The following is a 21,661-nucleotide window of genomic DNA, read 5'->3' as shown; positions in this document are numbered from 1 at the left end:
TATTTCTGAATATGTTTTTATGCATTTTTTACTTATAAATAAATAGTGTTATTAGCACACACATAAGTATCATATTTTTAATCCGTCCAAAAATGTCATGGACTCTGAAAAGCTTTTTTTTTTTTTAACCAAATAACCAAACATTCAAATCTTAAAACTGTTTTTATCGCCACAAATGCCACTGTCACTACTGCCTGGCAAGTCTAGACTCAGTTTGGTCACAACTCCCTCCATTGCCCCTTGAGCCACCCTCAAAGACGGCTGTGCAATCAGATTGGTTCATTTCAGTGATGCATGAGAAACGCAGGGGTTCAGTGGTCATCAATCATTTAAAACAAATCACAAAAACAAAATTTCTCTAACCTCAGATTAACAGTTTAGTGTTTCACTCATTGATTCAGCAGAAATCTAAGATTTTTTTCAGTTCCCTGTGATATTTTCTTTCCTGTTTTTTTCTCATAAGCATGCACATTTATATAGATATGGATGGACCATGCATGTTCGTGATTGGCTTATCCACCTGATAATCACACCAATCTGAGTTCAGGGAGATTCACTGGACAGTGACCAAAGGTACATCTTTGTAAAGTAAGTGTGTATTCTGGATCTCAGGCAACATTCATCATAGAAAGTATCCAGGCAGAAATACAGTTTCGTGAAAATAGAGTCTTTAGGAGGATAAGCAACACAAGACAGAAAACTTTTGTCAGTCAGAAACAGACTGCTTGGATGCTTGTGCGCATCTCCTCTGACTCCTATTGAATCCAACCCATCATGCTTCTCCAGCTGTACCAAATCATGCTGCCAAGACAAACACAAGATCACAAATGCTTGATGGTAGTTTTGTGGCTGGTGGGGGAATCCAGAGAAGCGACAAAAACTGTAATCCAACTGTAATGGATAAAGCAAGGGTGGAGAGAGAGAGAGAGAACAATAACAAGGCACACAGCTGTAACGATATCGCTAATCTGATCTATGCTAATTTTGGACAGGTTTTGTGTTGCTATCAGGTAATTTGTGAGGATGAGGCTCACCCAGGTCGACAAAGGTTTTCAATCTGCTATATTTCGCATGACACTATTAAACGTTTATGTGTATATATCAAAAGCCTTATCTCTGTACAGTTGTGCCTTCCCCATTTCCACTCCTTGGTGCATGCTATACACTGAGGAGACAAATAAGGGCTTTTCACACTCTAGGAACCATTATCTAAAATCCTGTAGTTTTTTAGTTCCAGTCCCCACTCAGACTTAGACAGTTTATTACTACACAAGAGAAATGAGCTCCTAAAACAATTCTTTGTTGGTAGTAGTAATTAAAAATCTGATTAACGTTGGCAATGATTTTGTTTAATTGTTGTAATTCAGTCTGTTTGAGTATTTTGTGCAGGGTTTACAGCGCTCAATCTAAGTAGAACAAATGTTTTCCTACATTCACTCCATTAAATGTAAATATTCCACTCATGTTAATTCCAGTTAGACCCACTTTCAGCCATTGTTGCAGTATGAGCGTGTGCAAGTTGAACTGGATGTTTCCTTGGTACTGGTGTGTGTGTGAAAATGCCTATAATGTACCATATGAAAAAGTATTGCAGTATGTTAGAGATTAGCCATGTTTATTAAGTGTATGTAGGATCTGGATTAAATAACCCTATATGAGGACATGTTCTGGGAGTTCAACACAGGATTCAGATAGTAACATTAAAAGGAGTGGAAAGCTTTGATGGAAATAGACTATTCACCATAAAATAAAAATAGTGCAATGAAGAAGAAAAAGAAGTAGGCGTGTGAGTTAGTGTGGCATTTTTCACAAGTTTTTAAATTCTGAAAACGCACACTGCTTTGAAGACTGCTAAAATATAACAGTGAAAATGAGGCGCTGTCAGGTAAAGCTGGCAAAGTATGCATACCCAACAGATTAGTCATTGTGAAGAACAAAGCATTGTATTTAGAAAGTACTTCATTATCGATCACATTTAAGTATGACATATTGAAATTTACAGCCAGGGGTTAGTGAACGGTACGATAACACTAGAATGGATAAACTCATGCTTCTTCAGCCAACTACCAAGATTTTATAAAAAATCTCTGCAAGGGTTAACAAAATAATCTTTTTTTGATAATCCAGATGATGATAGTCATACAATCAGAAATATGCTAAATAAGCCTGTAAATGTCTTGGTTGAGGTGTCACACAACATGAGTGGACTTTAAAATTAACCATAAAAGTGCAGACCTATGACCATATAACCCTTGTTACAAAGCAAGAAGTTCTTTGTATGTTTACTCATCTCTTTTGGCAGCCGCTTTTCAAATATATATTTTTTATAATAGACAATATACTACATAAAAACTACTACTACTACTATATAAAAAAAAACTATACTAGTAATAATTCTTATTCAATGTGAAAAGCAGGACCAAAGCATTGACCTTGTTTGCTCCAAAAGAAATGCCAGCCACATTGCGTACACCCTCATGGTTTCTATGCCACTCCTAATCCAAGGGCAAACACATTTCTACCATTTTTGCTCTTTCCACCAGCTACAATGTGAAGCTCAGTGGAGACAGACCTTGTAAACTACTGGCTATTGTTGCATGCAGTTATGGAAGAGTGACTGGACTTAATCTAAAGAGAAGCCCTAGCTATATACCGCAAGATAAGGAGAATAGCACAGAAATATCCCGTGCCCTGCTGGTCACCATTGGAGCAGGGTAATAGGAGAGGAGGCAGTGGGAGGAGGCAGGACACAGGCACCAGCACACAGGCAGTGAGCTGGAGAGATGGCACTCATACACAACAATCTGGCAGCTCCGGACCTGCCAGGAACAGCACACAAAGCCACGCACACTCCGCTAAATACAAGGAGATGGTTTACACACAAACACATGCAGCTAAGCCTTACCAGGGACATGTTGTACTAAGGAAACACCTGCTGGTTTCATTGTTTTACTTGTGTTGTCTTGTAGGTTCGCTTTTTGTATCTTAAAAGGGACATATTATATACACTATTATGTGACTTTTGTGAGGTTTTAGCCATGTAATAATAAGAGTGCTTTTTGGTGTTTTTACTCTAGGTTGTATGTTGAGGGAGTCATCCATGTTTGAGTAATTTCCGTTTTCACCTACCACCTATCTCCACCTACTGTGATGTACTTACATCCGATCATTCAAAAAAAAAATCCTTGCTCCGGGTCATATATGTTCACGTAGCAATTTTTCAACAATAAAAATGAAATACAAATCTGCTGTTACTATAGTGAAATGCCCCTATGTGATGAAGTGGGGCATCTGAGTTAGAATAATAATACAACTGCTTCATTTTAGATCAATATTGTGCTTAATGTAAAATTATGATGTATGTATGCTACAATTTGATAATGACATAGAGGATATGTTTGGGACCGTCCATGTAAAAACTTGCATAGTGCCCCTTTTATGGTCTTGAAATGTGTGTAACTTGAGGGAACGAAATGGGTGAAGAGTCTTGCCCAGCAGCACAATGTTAGTGTGCCCTGGTGGGTGTTTTGAACTGCTGACACTCGAGTGGTGGGCATTTAACCCATAACACCATCTTTTCACCAACAGCTATGCAATATTATGGTGATTTAAGCCCTGTATTTCCCCAACAGAAACATGTACCATGCATCCAGTGTCACCTTTCTCCAATGCCATATAGCCAAAAGGGCAAACGTCATTATCTGTCATGCTAATCAGGGAGCACACCAAAACCAGATTAGCATATTCTCTTTGTGGTGGTAAAAATTGAACTATAGCACTCTATGGCACATCAAAGCATCTTTTTTTTCTACCAAATAATGTATATTTAATCAGCATAACATTTACCTAAGTGAATTAGATGTTTAGTAGGTCAAATTTGGTTCACCTGATGGTCATGCATGATACTGTTGCAGCTGACAACAGTCTATGATCATCTGTAATATATCAATAACCAGCTCATTGTTTCCTCTATAAATGACTGCAATTCAAAACAATCTAACATCATTTATACAGTGGGGTCTTTGTGAGGTCAGCTCCCCTGGGACTGTTTTAAATGACTGTTTACAGCTGCAAAGTGCTTTGTACCCGTCATTATATGCACTATTACTGCTCATGTGTGTAAAATTGCACCGTGGAAACATTAATTATGCTTCAGAATAGTAATGATGTCTGCCAACAGATAATTTGCCAGTGATTCTTTGAGGGCCTTAGAATGAGATTGTTTTGGCCTCTGGGGGGGTTAACAGAGAATTAGTTGCACTGATCACAAAACCAGCGTTGAATGGACATTTGCTCCAAAACATTTTTTTCTATGTATTTAATTATTCTACATGTTCTAGTTTCATTTTGTTAAAGAGGGATTGTTACACATTTATGGGGTATTAATTGCTAAAACATAACACATTTAGATCAACATGTTATCTTTTTTTGTTTTATTGCATGAACATCTTTAAGTTAAGTTTCAGTTTCATTTTTGATGCTCAAGGTCACTCCCCCTTCAGCGCGCATTACAATCGGCATGGAATCCACTAATAAAGCTATTGCACATCATACCAGGTTTGCAAAGCTGTAGTGTGTTGTTTTGCGGGAGCATGGGTGACGTAGGCCTGTGGACTGAGCTTTGGATAGGATTGTACTGTTGACCATAAGGAAGGTTTGAACAGGGGCAGGGAGAGATTGCTGGATTACACATACATGGTAGAATGTTCCAAAAAGTCAATTTTGCATAATTTTTAAGTTGTAGGTTGTGCGGTCATGATTTTAGACCTGACCTACTGTTTTTGTAGCAAATGTTGTGTAGTTATGAGGGGCCCTAGGAAAATGGGTGAAAGATCTATATTGATATTTATGTATAAATATCTAATCTGTGGCCCTTTTTTTGGTTGTGTGATTTTGCATAGGGTAAACCATTGATCTCAACAGCAAATACGTTATATACAAACATACATACAAACTCATTTCCAAGCCTCCCAGAGATAGTGCACAGTTGACTTGTTGGTGTACATGAACATTGAACATTTTACACAAACCAGCCTACTTATATTATTTTAGCAAATGCCAACAAACAGAAGTGTGGGTCTGTAGCAATCAGAAGTAAAAATGGATAAGGCATAATAAGGTGAATAGTAATTTCAAATAATAATGATGGTATTATTTTTATATAGCGCCTTTCCAGATGCTCAGTTTTGTGCATTATTCATTCACTCCACACTTGGTACTCCCAGTGGTCTCCCATGCCAGCACTAACCAGAACCAACCTTTCCAAGATCAGACGACATCAGGCATTCTTATGGTGGTATGGACGAATAACCATTTTTGAGTGGTTCTTGGCCCTCTGTGATTGATAAAAAGGGAAAAGATGAAGCCTGTGTGTCTATTCATTCCCTAGCATTCACCTATGGGCCACCTTCACTGTGAACTCCTGACCTCCAGCAGACACAAAACCACCCATGTTATCTGCTCAGCACACACCTCCGCTCCATAGAGATAATGTCATCTTTAGGATCAGCAGCAGCTCAGGGCTATGGCAACAGCACTCCCAGACTCTCATATGTAATCTCAGAGGGCCCCACCAGTAACATGAAAAAAACACGCCTCATAGTGTTTTAAAGAGACAGAGTAATAGTTCATATTTCAGAGTAGCTCCTTGCATCTTCCGGGATAACCAAATCGGTATGTTCTGAGCCAACCACAATCCCACTTTGAAAACATTTGATCCTCACAAGCCTAAGCTACCGGTATACATTATGCAATAGTCTCTCTTCTCTTTCTTCAGCTAATCAAAAGTGGAGCAAGATTTATAGCATTTTCCCTGCTTTCAGAATGCACACAGAGCTGCCAGGATGCTCTACCTGCTGAGTGAAGTGTTTGATAAATTAAAATACAGGTAGAGAATGTTGTTGAGCAAGATAAAATAAGAATGAAAAGTGCCACTAAGAGGTAAAAGAACAAGATGGACGCAGGGGCTTATATAAGAGTAATGTAAACAAGCATACAGCATCGCTTTATGGCAACATAGAAGTGACAAACATGGATTAAAGGTTTTTGCAGGCTTTTTTGTTACCAGAAAGTATTAAGTTAAGGCAAGAACATTTTCTTGTTAAAACACAATCATTAGGTTACAACTTCAGTTTGTAATTTTAACATCAGTTTCTCGTTTTAATGTAAAAGGTTTCATGTTTTAACAACATCAGTTTCTTGTTTTAATGTAAATATATTGAGCTTATATCCAATGTACTGAATAGGAGCCAATCACTTCAAGCAGGTCCAAGTGCGCAATCTATATGATCTGCACAGGGGAAGATCAGCTAAGCCCAATCATTTTGTTTAATGACAGGATAGGTCACATGACATTCCTACCCTTTCGACTTTTAGACATAGACCTAGTGTAAGACATGTTAATGCACCTGGAGACCAGAGCAAGCATTCAGAATGCCCACCCAGAGTGCGTCTGTCTGTGCATAATCAAAGGCAAACATACACCTTTACAAGCTCTAGGCTGTTGTGGCATCTTACCCAATGTTGAATGGCACTGATCATGTAGGGTGATCTGTACACACATATGTCTGTGTCTGTGCTGCATACAGTAACCAGCCACATTTCTAGCCTTTGGATCTCCATGTTGGCAAAGGCTGACTTTTTGTTTGACAAGGAAAGAACTGGAACTCAGGAGCTACACAGCAAATAATTTTGGGGACCAGTGTTTTCCTGAAGCCCAAAGATTAAACTAAATTATGTGACGTCGTGGAGCGAGTTAGATCGGAGGGTCCAACAACAGACAACCCTTTGAACTTCATAAGTTAAGACTGCACCACCAACCTTTGGGACTCTGGATGCGCCCTCTGGATGTAAATGGTAATTTTTTCTATAGCGCTTTTCTACCTTCAAGGCACTCAAAGCGCTTTACAACAAGGAACCACTCACCCGTTCACACACAAGTGTACTGAGGGCAAGGTGGGTTAAGTGTCTTGCCCAAGGACACAATGACAGCATTCATCTGTGTGAGAATCGCACCGCCAACCTACAGATCAGTGGATCTGACCGCTCACCAATGTTGAGAGTGGGATTTGAACCGCCAACCTTCAGATCAGTGGATAAACACTCTACCAACTGAGCTACTGTCGCGGATGTGCACTGGATGCACAGTCTGGATGCCCTCTGGTTGCGCACTCCGGATGCACAGTCTGGATGCGCTCTGGAAACACTCTGAATGTGCTCTGGATGTGCTCTGGATGTGCAATCTGGATGCACTCTGGATGTGCTCTGAATGTGCACTCTGGATGCACTCTGGATGCACTCTGGATGCCCTCTGGTTGCGCACTCTGGATGTGCTCTGAATGTGCACTCTGGATGCACTCTGGATGTGCTTTGGATGCGCACTCTGGACGCGCTCTGGATGTGCTCTGAATGCGCACTCTAGATGCGCTCTGGATGCACTCTGGATACACTTGGGATGCCCTCTGATTGCACATTCTGGATGTGCTCTGGATGCACTCTGGATGCACACTGGATGCCCTCTGGTTGCGCACTCTGGATGCGCTCTGGAAGCACTCTGAATGTGCTCTGGATGTGCTCTGAATGTGCTCTGGATGCGCTCTGGATGTGCAGTCTGGATGTGTTCTGGATGCACTCTGGAAGTGCTCTGAATGCGCTCTGGATGTGCTCTGGATGCGCACTCTGGATGCGCTCTGGATGTGCTCTGAATGCAGACTCTGGATGCGCTCTGGATGTGATCTGAATGCGTGCTCTGGATGTGCTCTGGATGTGCACTCTGGATGCGGACTCTAGGCACACTCTGGATGGGCTCTGGATGTGCACTCTGGATGCGTACTCTGGATGCACACTCTAGATGCACTCTGGATGTGCTCTGAATGCGCAGTCTGAATGCGCTCTGGATGTGCTCTGAATGCGCACTCTGGATGCGCTCTGGTTGCACTCTGGATGTACTCTGGATGTGCACTCTGGATACACTTGGGATGCCCTCTGGTTGCACACTCTGGGTGCACTCTGGATGCGCACTGGATGTGCCCTGGATGCACTCTGGATGCACACTAGATCCCCTCTGGTTGCGCACTCTGGATGCACTCTGAATGTGCTCTGGATGCGCTCTGAATGTGCTCTGGATGTGATCTGGATGTGCAATCTGGATGCAGTCTGGATGTGCTCTGAATGCGCACTCTGGATGCACTCTGGATGTGCTCTGGATGCCCTCTGGTTGCGCAGTCTGGATGCTCTTGAAGCACTCTGGAAGTGCTCTTGAAGCACTTTGAATGTGCTCTGGATGTGCTTTGAATGTGCTCTGGATGCGCTCTGGATGTGCAATCTGGATGTGCTCTGGATGCAAACTCTGGATGCACTGTCTGGATGCACTCTGGATGCACTCTGGAAGTGCTCTGAATGCATTTTGGATGTGCTCTAGATGCGCACGCTGAATGCACAGTCTGGATGCACTCTGGAAGCACTCTGAATGTGCTCTGGATGCGCTCTGGATGCACAATCTGGATGCACTCTGGATGCATACTCTGGATTCGCAGTCTGGATGTGCTCTGAATGCGTACTGGATGCGCTCTGGATGTGCACTCTGGATGCGCTCTGGATGCCCTCTGGTTGCACACTCTGGATGCCCTCTGGTTGCTCACTCTGGATACGCTCTGGATGTGCTCTGATCTCCTGGTGCATTGATATAATGCCTAAAATGTAGGCCCAGAGCTTATTACAGTAGCCCTACAAGTCAGATGAGTAGGAGTGTCATATAGCCTATCCTGTAGGCTAAGCAAAATGATCCTCTGCACACAACCACAGACAAGCGTGCGCTGGGCTGCCTCTCCTCTGAGTGACCTTGGCTGGCTAACACTCCAGGGCCTCTTTTCTCTCTCTCTCTCTCTCTGTCCCTATCTCTCCCCTGTCTCTCTCTCTCTATCTATCTATCTCTATCTCTTTCTCTCTCCATCTTTACACTCCATAGGCTGCCTCTCTGCCTCTCACTCTCTGTCACTTCTTTGGCCCAGCTGGATGATGTAAACTGGAGTGTGCTATCTCTCCATAAGACACACAGGAGTAAAGCACAAAAGATGGCTGGGAAGGGGGAAGTGAAAGCCCTAGCTCTCCTTCCTCCTCCTCCTCCTCCTCCCTGCTTGGGCTGAGCATCCAGTCAGCTGAGAGGGAAAAAATAACTTCAGCACCGAGGAGTCTGAGTGAGCTACAAGTAATGTCCGGTATTATATAAAAACCTGAGTACAAAATGGGTTACCTCATGCTATCAACAGGACCATAGCATATCTGGTACTTAAAGCAAGATGACAAGTTAAGTTCAAAAGGGCCCATATAGCCCCGTGTAAGGCTGTGTGGCTATTTGAATTTGAATCAAATCATTATAAGACATATCAAATTTCTTAATCACAGTAATAAACATACGTTTTTTTGTAAAGGTTGTTCATACACACTACATCAGAATTTAGGGCTAAAGTGGAAGGGCTAAAGTGGAATCCAGAACTAAACCACAAGTAAAACAGGAATATCATGACTTTTCTTTGCAGTTGCATATACTTTGGTTGATGAGCCACCAGCAGGGGAGCACCCATCGTAAATTAGTACCCATTTGATAAAAAGAAAGAAAAGCTACAGTAAAAAAAATGGGCAAGAATATCTGTAGTCTTTGTCAAATAGTAGCATTCTGGGTAACTTTTTGGTGTCACCATGTTGTCGCCATATGAAACATGCCTTTGCCACAGTGCTGCCACATCAGCATTTCATTCTCCCAAATGGATCAGCTTGAAATGGATTTGATGAGTTTTGTGAACTTACTAATTCCGACAGTCAATCACTATAAAAAAAAAGACATTTTATAAAAAAAATTACAAAACTTCACCAGACATCATCCACAAAAGCCTTATTCCAGCTTGGCCTGCCATTGTCTTAAAAAGCTTCTTAATATTTCACCTTATCGACTGACAGCAGCAGCGTCTGTTTGATTCTCCTCTGAGCTGCCCTGAGGTTGAATAACACCACATTCCCTCATACAGGCTTTTGTGCATACCCTCAGCTCTGCTTCCTAAAGCTATCATTTTGTCATTGACTTCCTAAACAGGAAGAGTAAATAAGGTAATTTCTTTATTTTTGCCTGTTTTGCAGACAATCAGGCCGTGATTAAAGTTTTGTTCTGATGAGCATTGCTGTCTTCGTGTAGCAACGCGCACCGGAGTTGACAGTAAAACAGCAGGTTGGATTCTCGCAGGTGCTCTCACAAAAGCCTGTAATTGCCTCCTTTTCTCAGTGTTGTTGCCTGGTCCTATGTTTCTCTGGAGCCCTGAAACAGACCCCCTATTGGCTTGGCTTCCTCCAGTATAAATGCGCTGGGGCTTTTAAAACCGTTTGACTGTGCGTTGGAGGCTAAATAAGATTAATCCCGGCGATGGAGCGATTTATTAAATGTCAAATGGGCTGATTAGGCGTTCCCTACAATTACGCCGTTTGTGTGTGACACTTTGTGTGGCTCTTACTCGTGCAAAGGTTGCACAGAGATAGGGCTTAAAATCAGATGCTTATGTCACTTCATGTGTGTAATTCAGGCCGTGCTGTAAAATGCGACATTTGGATCTGATATCAGTGTGACTAAACAACAAAAAAGAGGATGGTTTTGTGCTTAGTGTGAAGATTGCAATCATTTAAGATAATAATAAAAGCCTTTGTCAGCAATGACGAATCTTGAGGGGTTTTTTTTTTACTTTTGTGCAGGAAATTGTTGACTGAAAGATGTTTCCATAATTGAGTATTTAGTTTTGTCTGCATATCTTACTGACTATTATTATGTAGTAGATCAGACTATATATGAGCTCAGAGTAGAGCCGCTGGTCCTACAAGTCGAGAGGAGCCAGCTGAGGTGGCTTGGGCATCTGTTCAGCATGCCTCCTGCACGCCTCCATAGGGAGGTGTTCCAGGCATGTCCCACCGGGAGAAGGGGAAGACCCAGGACACTATGTCCCTCAGCTGGCCTGGGAACACCTTGGGGTCCCAGTGGAGGAGCTGGAGGACGTGTCTGGTGTGAAGGAAGTCTGGGAGTCACTGATTAGACTGCTGCCCCCACAACCCGGATAAGCAGAAGAAAAAGGCTGGATGGATATACGTAAATGTACAATTCAATTGTCTGTGAAGGCACCTGTGAGGGCACCCATTAGGGGCCTGAATGATTATGTTAAGTATGACTCAGGCACAGTTCACACTTAGTGTAGCTCAACAGACCTAGCCTACAAACAGAAACTGTAAACAATAGGTGTATTAGTTTCAGTGTAGTTAGCTCCTCCCTTCAGATAAATAAGGCAGCGTCCATCAGTGATCTGGCCAGAAATGAAGAGCAATGGATGAGCAGCAAAACGTCTTCACTCCTACAACTTGTCTGTCCAGTTGACAGATTTTATAATTTTCTTTTACTATACAATACAGTTCCACAATTGTAAACGTCCCACTAAAACAATATCCAATACAGAAAATGATCATAAAACTCACTTACATGTACTATGCATCATTATAATGGGCAGTGACTGTTGATTAGGTCATTTCTAATAGTCAATGATCAGCTTGGGTCTTTTAATCAAGAGATCTACAATTAATCCTCTGTCAGTAAAAATGGTTTGGATTTCAGACTTTGGAGGAGGAAAGATTGACTTTTTCTGTTAAATAGCAACGATAAAAGTCAGTTTTGTTTATGATCAGGAAGTTAATATTGAAAGCCATGTTTTTGTCTTTCATAAAACAGATTAAAATGTGAATGTGATTTATTGAAGAGGAAAAAAAGTGATTAATATTATTTTTTATTTTTTATTTTTTTATATCACCCAACGCAAAATATTTCTTTCTATTTCTATTATTCTACAACTTTTAATACACTTGGTGACGCCCTACATTTGTAACAGTCGATGTACAGGTCCCAAGCTTAGATAAAGGAATGCTCAAATACCTATAGAAAAATAAGTCAAAAGTGCACCTTAATTGTAAGATATAACTTTTTAATGGCTTTCGCAAGTGTTTGACTTCCCCCAACACTATGTTGGATTTTCATTACAAGAGCCTGGCCCAAGTACAAAATGTCTATGCAACAGCGTATTATCTTCTTACCTGGATATCACAAGAATGACAAGGCAATTCCAGTATTATAATGTCCAATCCGGCATTAGTAAAACCGCCATGGAGAAAAGGGGCATCACTAATTTCTAGCGGGCAGATTCAACAAAGAGTTCTGACGCTGACAAGACTTGTGCTGACACTACACTTCACACCACGTTAAATACACAGTCCAAATTTGCCCCGTCCACTATTTCCTATTTCCTCAGTGGGTTAAGAGGCTTTGATGCATACAGAGGCATAGTCCCGGGCTGTCCAGGTAGTATCTGTCAATCCCAAGGCCATAATGAAAGTTTTTTCATTCACAAGCAATTTGTTTCCAGTGAATTACAGCTTCATCTTCTGCTGAAGGCTCCCATCACAACACAGCAGATGTGTTTAAGGGCAGCATATTGGGTTCATCTTAAAATTATAGGCTCACCACTGTGTAATCCATGCCTAAAATACTGACTGGAATCAATGGGCATGGATCATCCATCTAAAGACGTTTTTCCTTTTGAATAACTTTGTATTTTGTAAACATATGTATTACAGCTTCCATTCTAGAAGTTAATTACTTAAAAATGGTAGGATTGCACAATTTTGGGGACAAAAAAATCTGATTATTAGTACTGCAATTATTGAATTGGGAGGATTTATTTATATTTTTAATATTTGTAACCACATTCTTGATTATGTTGGAGAGGACTTGGCTAAAAGAATGATGAAAGGCTTTGCTGTGGTGTGGCCTGTTGAGCCCACTGTGTGTGTGTGTGTGTGTGTGGGTGTGTGGGTGTGTAGATGTAGGTGTAGGTGAGTAGGAGTGAATGGATATGAAGTAGGTAAACGTGAACTGTTCGTGGCTGAATGTTGGATGTATGTGGGGGTGGGAGGGATGGGAGCCGGGGGTTGGGAGCTGTGGGGTGGGAGAGGTGGGAAGGGCGGGAAAAGGCAGTATATTGTTTCATTTTTTGTGTGTGCATTGAATTTAATTGTTTTATTTGTGATTTGATTTGTGCAGCAATACTTGTTGCACCTGCTACTTATGTTAACAATACTTAAATACTAAAATGAAATTGAAATAAAATGAAAGTAAGAAAGAAAGATTTGTGATATGTTTAACAAGTAGGATTATAAGTGCAAATTGTAAACAGCTCCAAAAACATGAATTAATATCTGTGAGAAGACTGAAATATGAACTGATAAACTGATACAAGAATCAATTTCAAAACATGTTTGTATAGAGTTTAAACTACGGGTCCAAAAATGATTTTCTATAACAAAGACAAGATTTTTTTTTTCTTTGCAGAGGACATTCTTTTATCTAAATAATTGCAGCCTTTGCGATTTGATAATTGCAGAAGCTCAAATGAAGATTTTGATTTGATTGCAGTGCGTTGTGCAGTCCTACAAAATGCCAAAATAATGCTACAATCATGTGATATTTGGAGGTTGATTTTAATTATTCATTGTTATCAAGCATTAGTATCAGCTAAAAGTCAGTGTGATGGATATTGATATTTTTAAGTAGGAAAACATTTTAAAAAACAAATTTAGAATAAATGATGTCTTGTTTTAACACAAACTATGTAGAAGTTTTCCTTGCATTTTTTATACTTGAAATTGCCTAAACTTTTATGAGTGATTCTAGGCTGCTGTCCAAGAAGAAAACTGTTGCATTAACGTTGTAAGTGTCAGACTTATCTCCCACAGGCCAAACTACAGTGCAGCACTGATAGCAGGTTCCCATGCCAGGCCTAAATCAGGGAGATTGGTGGCTCTGGGTGAGACTTGGATTGCAGCCCTCCAGAGCCCAAAGCTTAAATCTAAACCAAACCCTGCTCCACTGTTATACATCATTTTCAAGGATAGATAGTGCAAACAGGTCCATATATCAGCCACATTTAGGCCACTTTGAGCACCGCATCAGTAGACGAACATCAAAATGCCAATGTGAAAGATGTCCTATACTTTACATAAACCCAACAAAGTAAGCCACATCACATAAAGGTCCACTCTGTAACTTTTCTGATGGACTCTTTGCCACCTGCTTGTCTCAAAGGAGATATTGCTGATTTGGTATTAAAATGATCTAACTCCTTGGAGACAGAAGGTGACACACACATTAGGGCAAGTTACATGTCAGGTCTGTGGAGAGGCATCACACTAAGCATACATGTTGTTCAAGGTAGTTTTGGATACATGCAAAATAGATTTTAAGTTTAATGTCATACTGTGGACCATGCCAGGCAACGAAATAGCATTGCTATGGAGACAAATAGGTAGAAGACCCTCCACCAGAAAAGTTACATAGTGCACCTTTAACTGTGTCGATTAAACACAGTCTAAAGAGTAAAAGACCTGGTTAAAGTGGATCCAACCAGGACTACACCAGGCAATTAGGACCAGACCTAATACTAAATCAAATTAAATTATGATAAATGTTTTGATAAAAGCACAACAAAAAATACAGTTTTTTATTATTATTATTTTTTAATCAATGTATAATTCAGTTTTTATATGTGCACCTTTGTAGGTAAATTTGCAATATATTCTGCATCTGGTCTGTAACCAACCTGTTCAGGGCTGGCCCGTACAGCAGCAGCAGGGAAAATGTCCAGCGAGACCATAAAGTTGTTGTCAGTTGCGGGGACCAGACTGATTACATGAATAATGCATGAGCTGAGTGGACCACAGGTTTCCTCTCAGAAGATCCAATCCAGGCTTCACCTGAATACTCGATCAATGAGGGCCCCTGCCAACCAATCTCTCATGTCAATTTATTAAAACACTTGTCAATCGACAGGGCAGTGTTTCATTTACTGACCCCCGAAGCGCCAGGAAGGACTGTGAAAGTGAGTAAAGGGGAAATAAAAATGTGGGTTTAACATTATAGTATTGTCCAAAAGAAGACTGCAAGTAAAGTGTTTTGTTTTGTTCTTTGCTTATTTCTCAAAAACAAAATAAAAAAGGAATGTGTAAAGAATGGAAGGTGTGACAACTTCAATCACTGAATTGGTATTGCAACATTAGAAAGCCTCTCTCTGGGATCTTTTAACTCAAATTGTATTTTTGCTGTGTCGTATATATTTGGATGTGCTCCAAACATCTAAGTAAAAAAAAATTAAAAATCCAGTGGATTCTTCTGATTGAGAAGATGCTATAAAGTTAACCTTCTGTAGTCACAAGATGATGATGAAACAACATTCTGAAACAATCAATATGAAGCTACCTATTTTTTGATTGAGCAAAGCTGTTGTGAGACGTATCTCTAAAAGAAACTTGTGAGCCATAGTCCTAACAGTCTGTAGCTAATATCTTATTGTGTGCTACAGTGCATCTCTATCTGAACCCTATTGTTAATCTGTAATCTGCAAGATTAACAATAGTCATGTTTTCTCGAATCTAAGAACAGGTTTCGATTTGTATGAGGTGACAGTGGCACACGTCTGACACATTTTCTTACTTGTTACTGATGTTGGAAAAAAGAAAAAAGGAGATAGAAACATGAGTTGCAAGGCCCAACTCTTAATTACAAAGTCATTAAGACACAAGGAAACAGCAGGAAGCCAATCAGCCGTTTAACTAATCAACTAACTGTGTCTCCACACGACAGAGATGTAAAGAAAATCAAGTCTCGAACAATGTACATAACCATTTGCTTCTCATTTACATTAATTAGTCTGTGCTTTAAAAGGTGCTTTCACGTGGTTTAGTGTCAGTGCTTTCAGTGCTTCAATAGCAAACCTACCACTCTGTTGGACCTCTTACAATTGTTTAAGGTGCAAAATTGCTTTAATACTTGATTAACACATAATTTACAATTAACTAGATATTAAATAATCATAATTAGGCAATATTAGAGTCCGGTTTCCACGGAAAAGAAAGCATTGGGAGCCGTAAATACTTTTTGACATCTAAATGAAGATAACACTGAATATATTCATTATTTTATTACCTTTACGTTTTGTATAAATAACTATAGTATTTGGAAAATGTCTGCATAAATATTTATTTTACCTGGTAAATGGAACTTCTGCTCCTGAACCTCTGTGTACAGTGTCTGCATCTGTTTTTTTCTTTCATCTACGCAGAACTGTAAGCTGTCATTTGTGAGGCGTGAGCGATATTTGTTTTTAACATAGTTTATGTTAGAAATTAGCAGCTCACATATGTATGTGGATCCAAAGATCGACAGGACTGCATATCTCTTCATGTTTATGTAGGTGTCAGAGATGGTTATACTGGTTTCCGCAAGTGTGACGTTTATTAATAAAATAATAAAAATAATAAAATCTAATTTTATTTTAATATTTCAAGATCACAATAATCTTCCAATTTAGAACTACAATAAAAAAATCAATACAGATAAAATATACTTCAATTAAATACTTATAAATTATTTTTCAAAGGAGGGGGAGCCGCAGTATATGGATGAAAGCTGAAGGTTGCAGACCCCTGCTTTATGCAGCGGAAGCCATGATTTTGCTATGAAAATACAGATGAAGTCTATTATCAAAGCCAGCAGCAACCTTTAGATTAACATAAAGAGTTGGGAAGGGCATCCAGCATGAAGCCCAACGTTGCTTTTAACTGTACCACTTAACCCTCTCCTGTTAATGTCCTTGCCCTTAGCCCTCTATTGACATTAGTGAGGTGTTTATATGACACTGGCCAGCAGTTTCTTAGGCAGTCTGCCTAACGTATGACCAACCCGTCTGCCCCAGTACTGCTCTAATCCTCTGAGATCATAATCAATATGTCCCTGGTAGCCCTTTCTCACTCTCCCTCCTTTTCCCTCTCCCTCCCTCTCACTCTTTCTTTCTCTCCTGGACACTCCACCTTGAAACGCCATGTGAATTTAAAGGCCACACAGTGAACGCTATAAGGGAACACCTGTCAGAATGGAACACCCACTTCCTAAATCAATTAACGCCTTGTCAATTCAAATAAAGATCGGCTGTAATGGAAACACAAATATCTTTCACCCATGCCCTGCTGGTTGCCATTGAAACTAAACCATTTGTTATAGAGTAAGAATAATTTTCATCACCACTTCTCTGACCTTCACTATTGAATGCTAGCAGCAACTCAAAAGTCACAGTACTATTTCACTGACAAAGGCATGTAAAATTATTGTACCGTCAGTGCCATAATAATGTATAGTGTTGTCCAAACACCAGAGGTAACAGTGTTGGTCAATTAGTCACCCACTCATCTACAACATCTATTCATCCTCTGGGACTCATTCACAATCAGCAAAGTCAATGTGCAACAGTTGCTGGACAAGAGTATAGAATAGTATTTGTAGTAAATGGGCTGTTAAGCATGACCTCCATGGTGCATACTCATCAGCTGTAAACATAATTTAGTGCCTATGTAATCCAATCTAGAGCTGGGTAAATGGTGAAAAAAATCGAATTGTGACAATGTTTTTGTTCATATCGTGATTACTTTTCTATTTAATCCAGTTATATCTACAGGAATCCTGATAAAATCGAAAATCTGATCTGGCTATAAGAAAGTATCAAGTGATCAAGTGATTATGATTTTTGCCATATCACACATCCCTAACCCAATAATGGTTACACAAACAGTCAATGCACATGGTTACAGAAACAGTCAATAATAATTTGTAAATTTTAAAAAATCATCCAAAAAGCAAATGCAGTTTCAGGGCCAAAGCTCATTTAAATTAGACTGAGGCAAAATGGAAAAGGTTCTACTAAAAAATCAAAATCCAAAATCTGATCAATGAATTTGCCCCAAAAAAGACTACATCAGTGTTCTGGAAACATGATCAGATGGTTTTCCATTTGCAGGATGTTGCTAACTTTGACTGGAAGGTTGCCAATTAGCATATTTAGCATCAAATGAGCTTCTGTTATTTATTGATATACTGCGGATTTTCACGGACTATGAACTTAAAAGGCATTCTTATTGGACCCTTCACCTCATGGGCCACTGTACACTCATGTTGTCTGCCCTTCCTAATATCCAAGTTTCAGTTTGTCAAACAATTCAGGCAAGATTTATCACCCAGCCGAACTCCAAAAAGTAACTGTCTACATGCATGGATCAGCAAATAGTGAAAAAAATTAATTTGAAAATAGCAAAATATTTGTTGTTTATAATCATAATTATATCAAATCAGTCTTTCAAGATGGAGATACAAAGCTTTACATTGCATTATTCATTCCCTCCTCCATAACAGTCACACAAACATATTCTTAAAGAGTTGGTTAGGTGTAATGCTCAAGGGCAGAATGACAGTACCACCAAACATTTGTGGTTGATGCTCCACCAGTGAGTGAGCCAGCCCCGCACTATAGCTTCTCACTTATCTTCGCATGCTTGTCCTTTGCATTGGTTTTGGAGCATCATCCCACTGCTGGCACCAGGCACACACGCTTTATTGTTTAGCTATAGCACTCTATCATTCACTTAATCACATTGCTGTAACGTTTTGATTTATTTCCAACGTTTTTACAAGGAGTTTTATGTGGAGGTCACCAATGTGCATTAGTGTGTGTGCCAAAAAACACCACACATGGGAGTCCCCTGAGATCCATTCATCATATGTGGAGGACACTGACAGAAACAAAGGTGCTGTTTTTTCCAAACCCAATCAGTTGTGAGAAATTTATTATTTTTTATTTTGTACTGGACACCACCCTGGCTACAACCATCACCACAGTACAGTGCCATGTTATTATCCGTGTGTGGTGAGCTCATATTATCACTGGGAAATGAACAAACCTGGCTCCTCCCACACTGCCTTTTTCCTCTTTTACCCCCCTCCTCCCTCTCCTCCGCGTGTCTTCCCTGGAGCTCGGGATGGAAGCTGCAGCAGCAGGTGTTATTCTCCCAGAATCTCCAGATTTTTGTGCGTAATTATCATTAGCTCCGCGCCCCTGAGACTTATTTGTGTATCGCATACCAGCATCAGGGGACAGCCAGCAAACTGTGCTACTGTGCAAAACGAAGACGAGCTGAAATCACGTCCCAAAACACGTGGGAGAAGCAACTTAAATTTACCTTCTGTATACCCTCTGTTCCCAATGTACAAATGCGTGTTGTTGTACCAATCTTCAAACACGGCCCGGAGTGAAGTCATTTTCACTAAAAGGCAGGTTTCTTTACAGCTACAGGCTTTGACCTTGTCTTATGATACCCTTAAGTGGGCATGTCAAATATAATTCTCATGCAAAACTATCCACAAATAGATCTTGCACTGCGTTGTAATATATAAGCAGGATAGTATAATAATGCTTCAATAGAGCTCATGATAACGCGTCCTATAACTGGCAATTAACTGCAACGATATTACATAATGACAACCCACACTTTTTCACCAACACTACAGGTCCGTGCGTGCTGGTCAGGAGACAGAGCGAGGGAATGGTCCTATATAAAACACACAAGCAGGTGTGCCCAGACCGCCCGTGTCACGAGGAACAGCGGGTCACGCATGGAACACCTTGAAACTGCCTTCGCGTAAAAGACCCGTGTGACAGCGCCTTGCCCGGATCTTACCTTTGCTGTTGTCCTCTTCCCTGTTCAGATACATGGCTGTGAGTTGACTCCCGGGTCGGTGATGGCGTTGGTGATTGTGGTTTCTCCTGTCCTACTCCGTGCGTATCGTAGTAGGTGTTTATTGTTGTGTGTGGCGCTCCTCGGCTGCCTCTCCTCTCTCCTCCGAGCGTACAGCGGATAGGTAGGCGAACCACTGTGCCACTCGCGCGCTCTCCCCTCCCTCGCTCACTCACTCCCGTCTATCTATCGCTCCTCTGCTCTCTCTTTCTCTCTAACGATAACCACCAGAGCGCTTCAGAGGGCACCACGGGCACCGGTGACTTTGGCAGATGTTTTGGGAGAAGTATTTGCCACCTGCGCGTGCTGTTGATGTTAGAGGTCCCAGTTGTGACAGTATCGGACTTTGTGTCAACAGTTTGCACCGTTGGGTCTTTCAAGTTTTGGCTTGGAACAGTCTTATTAGTGTTGATTGATATGCACAATGTTAATACTGGCCTGTGATGCATCATGCACTTAAACAACAAGAAAAATTAAACACAAAACTATTTGGTTTAAGAACATATGGAGCAGAAACAGTCAAATTCTATTAGGGTTCTTATCATAAAACCTAAACCCAACAATAATTTTGACAGAAATGTGAAAGCTTCATCAAAATTACCAGAAATATGCAACATTTATGTGGAATTATTACATTGCAAACTTTAATGAAAAAGTAATCCAGATTGTTGATATATTCTGGGACTGTGTGGGTGGCTGCATGACTGTCAGCATGAAGATTCTCTCTTGGTAACAGCGACATTCTCAATGCAGTTGGTGCCAAATTGTTTTTATATTTCACCCATAATTTTACAGCCTTGCGTTTTATGTTGTCCAATTTTAGAGAAATTGACAGCTTAGTGGTAGGCCTACCATATATATATATATATATATATATATATATATATATATATATATATATATATATATATATATATATATATATATATATATATATATATATATATATATATATATATATATATATATATATATATATATATATATACATACATTTATTATATAAATTAAATATATATATTAAATCTCATTTTAACAATTATTTCTAAAATACATGTAAGAAACAGCTTAGGTGGTAGAAAGTGATGAAAAATATCTAATATCCAATCATAAAAATATCCAGTCATTAACAAATGCATATGAAGCTCATGGGCTGGGGTCATATGATTTAAAACGGTGTGCTTCAAAGTGACTAATTCAAAGCTCTCCAATTACTCCAACAACAGTGGGTGATCTCATGAATTTTACTTGGATTAATCAATTATGCAGTCTGAATTGTACCCCCCGTTTAAAGTCAGCAAACACCTAAAACATAAAAACCCCTAAATGCCCTTGTCATTCATCCATGCTGTCTATATGTTCTTACAAAGGCCAGTCAGATTGCATCAGTTAATTGAGCATGTTATTAGGCAGGGGCCAGAGATTAAGAGCTCTCAGGGAGTAATTGGGTGTAACCTCGAGCAGGTTTTTGATGCAAGGTGAGGTGGCGGCTATGCAAATATGTCCCAAATTACATGCACAGAGGAGATGTTGATTATTTTAGGAACACTCGGTTTTCAGGCTGTCTCTCTGTGAATGCAGCCAGAGCCGCCCTGAAAGTGGGAAAGGAACAATTTGTTCATGACCTTGACTTAGTCCTAGACACAGACGGTAGAAAGGCAATTTAAAACAATTTCTTCAATTATTTTACTTCTTGTTGGAGATAAATTGGAATTTATGTTCAGAGTACTTTTTTCTGGTAGACTCAGACATGGAGGTTGTAAAATTAATGGAACAAGGCGTAAGAGGGCAAATGTTCTCATTTTTTAAACAGGTGATCATTACTATGAGGCCATTTCAAGGGTATGTGTAAATGAAAATAAAACACAAACCATATAAACAATAACAGCTGGAAACAACTGGAATGCTGTTGTTAACAATGACCTTTGACCTTTTGGGTTCCCTCTGACCTCTGCCATGTTTTATCAGACTT

At 40.0% G+C, this 21,661-nt stretch overlaps 1 protein-coding gene across 1 annotated transcript in view; it reads right to left on the bottom strand.

Annotated features, from left to right (window-relative positions):
* Positions 1 to 19,804, bottom strand: part of syt7a (synaptotagmin VIIa) — a 90,762-nt gene extending 70,958 nt beyond the window's left edge. The window contains exon 1 of the mRNA XM_033967455.2: positions 19,633 to 19,804. Within this exon, the coding sequence (XP_033823346.1) occupies positions 19,633 to 19,666 (34 nt within the window). The 5' untranslated portion in view covers positions 19,667 to 19,804. The remainder of the gene's footprint in view (positions 1 to 19,632) is intronic.
* Positions 19,805 to 21,661: the final 1,857 nt, after the last annotated feature.

The sequence above is a fragment of the Periophthalmus magnuspinnatus genome, chromosome 6 (genome assembly GCF_009829125.3).
Source record: "Periophthalmus magnuspinnatus isolate fPerMag1 chromosome 6, fPerMag1.2.pri, whole genome shotgun sequence".
Classification (NCBI taxonomy): Eukaryota; Metazoa; Chordata; class Actinopteri; order Gobiiformes; family Gobiidae; genus Periophthalmus; species Periophthalmus magnuspinnatus.
This window is presented reverse-complemented; position numbering and strand designations above follow the sequence as displayed.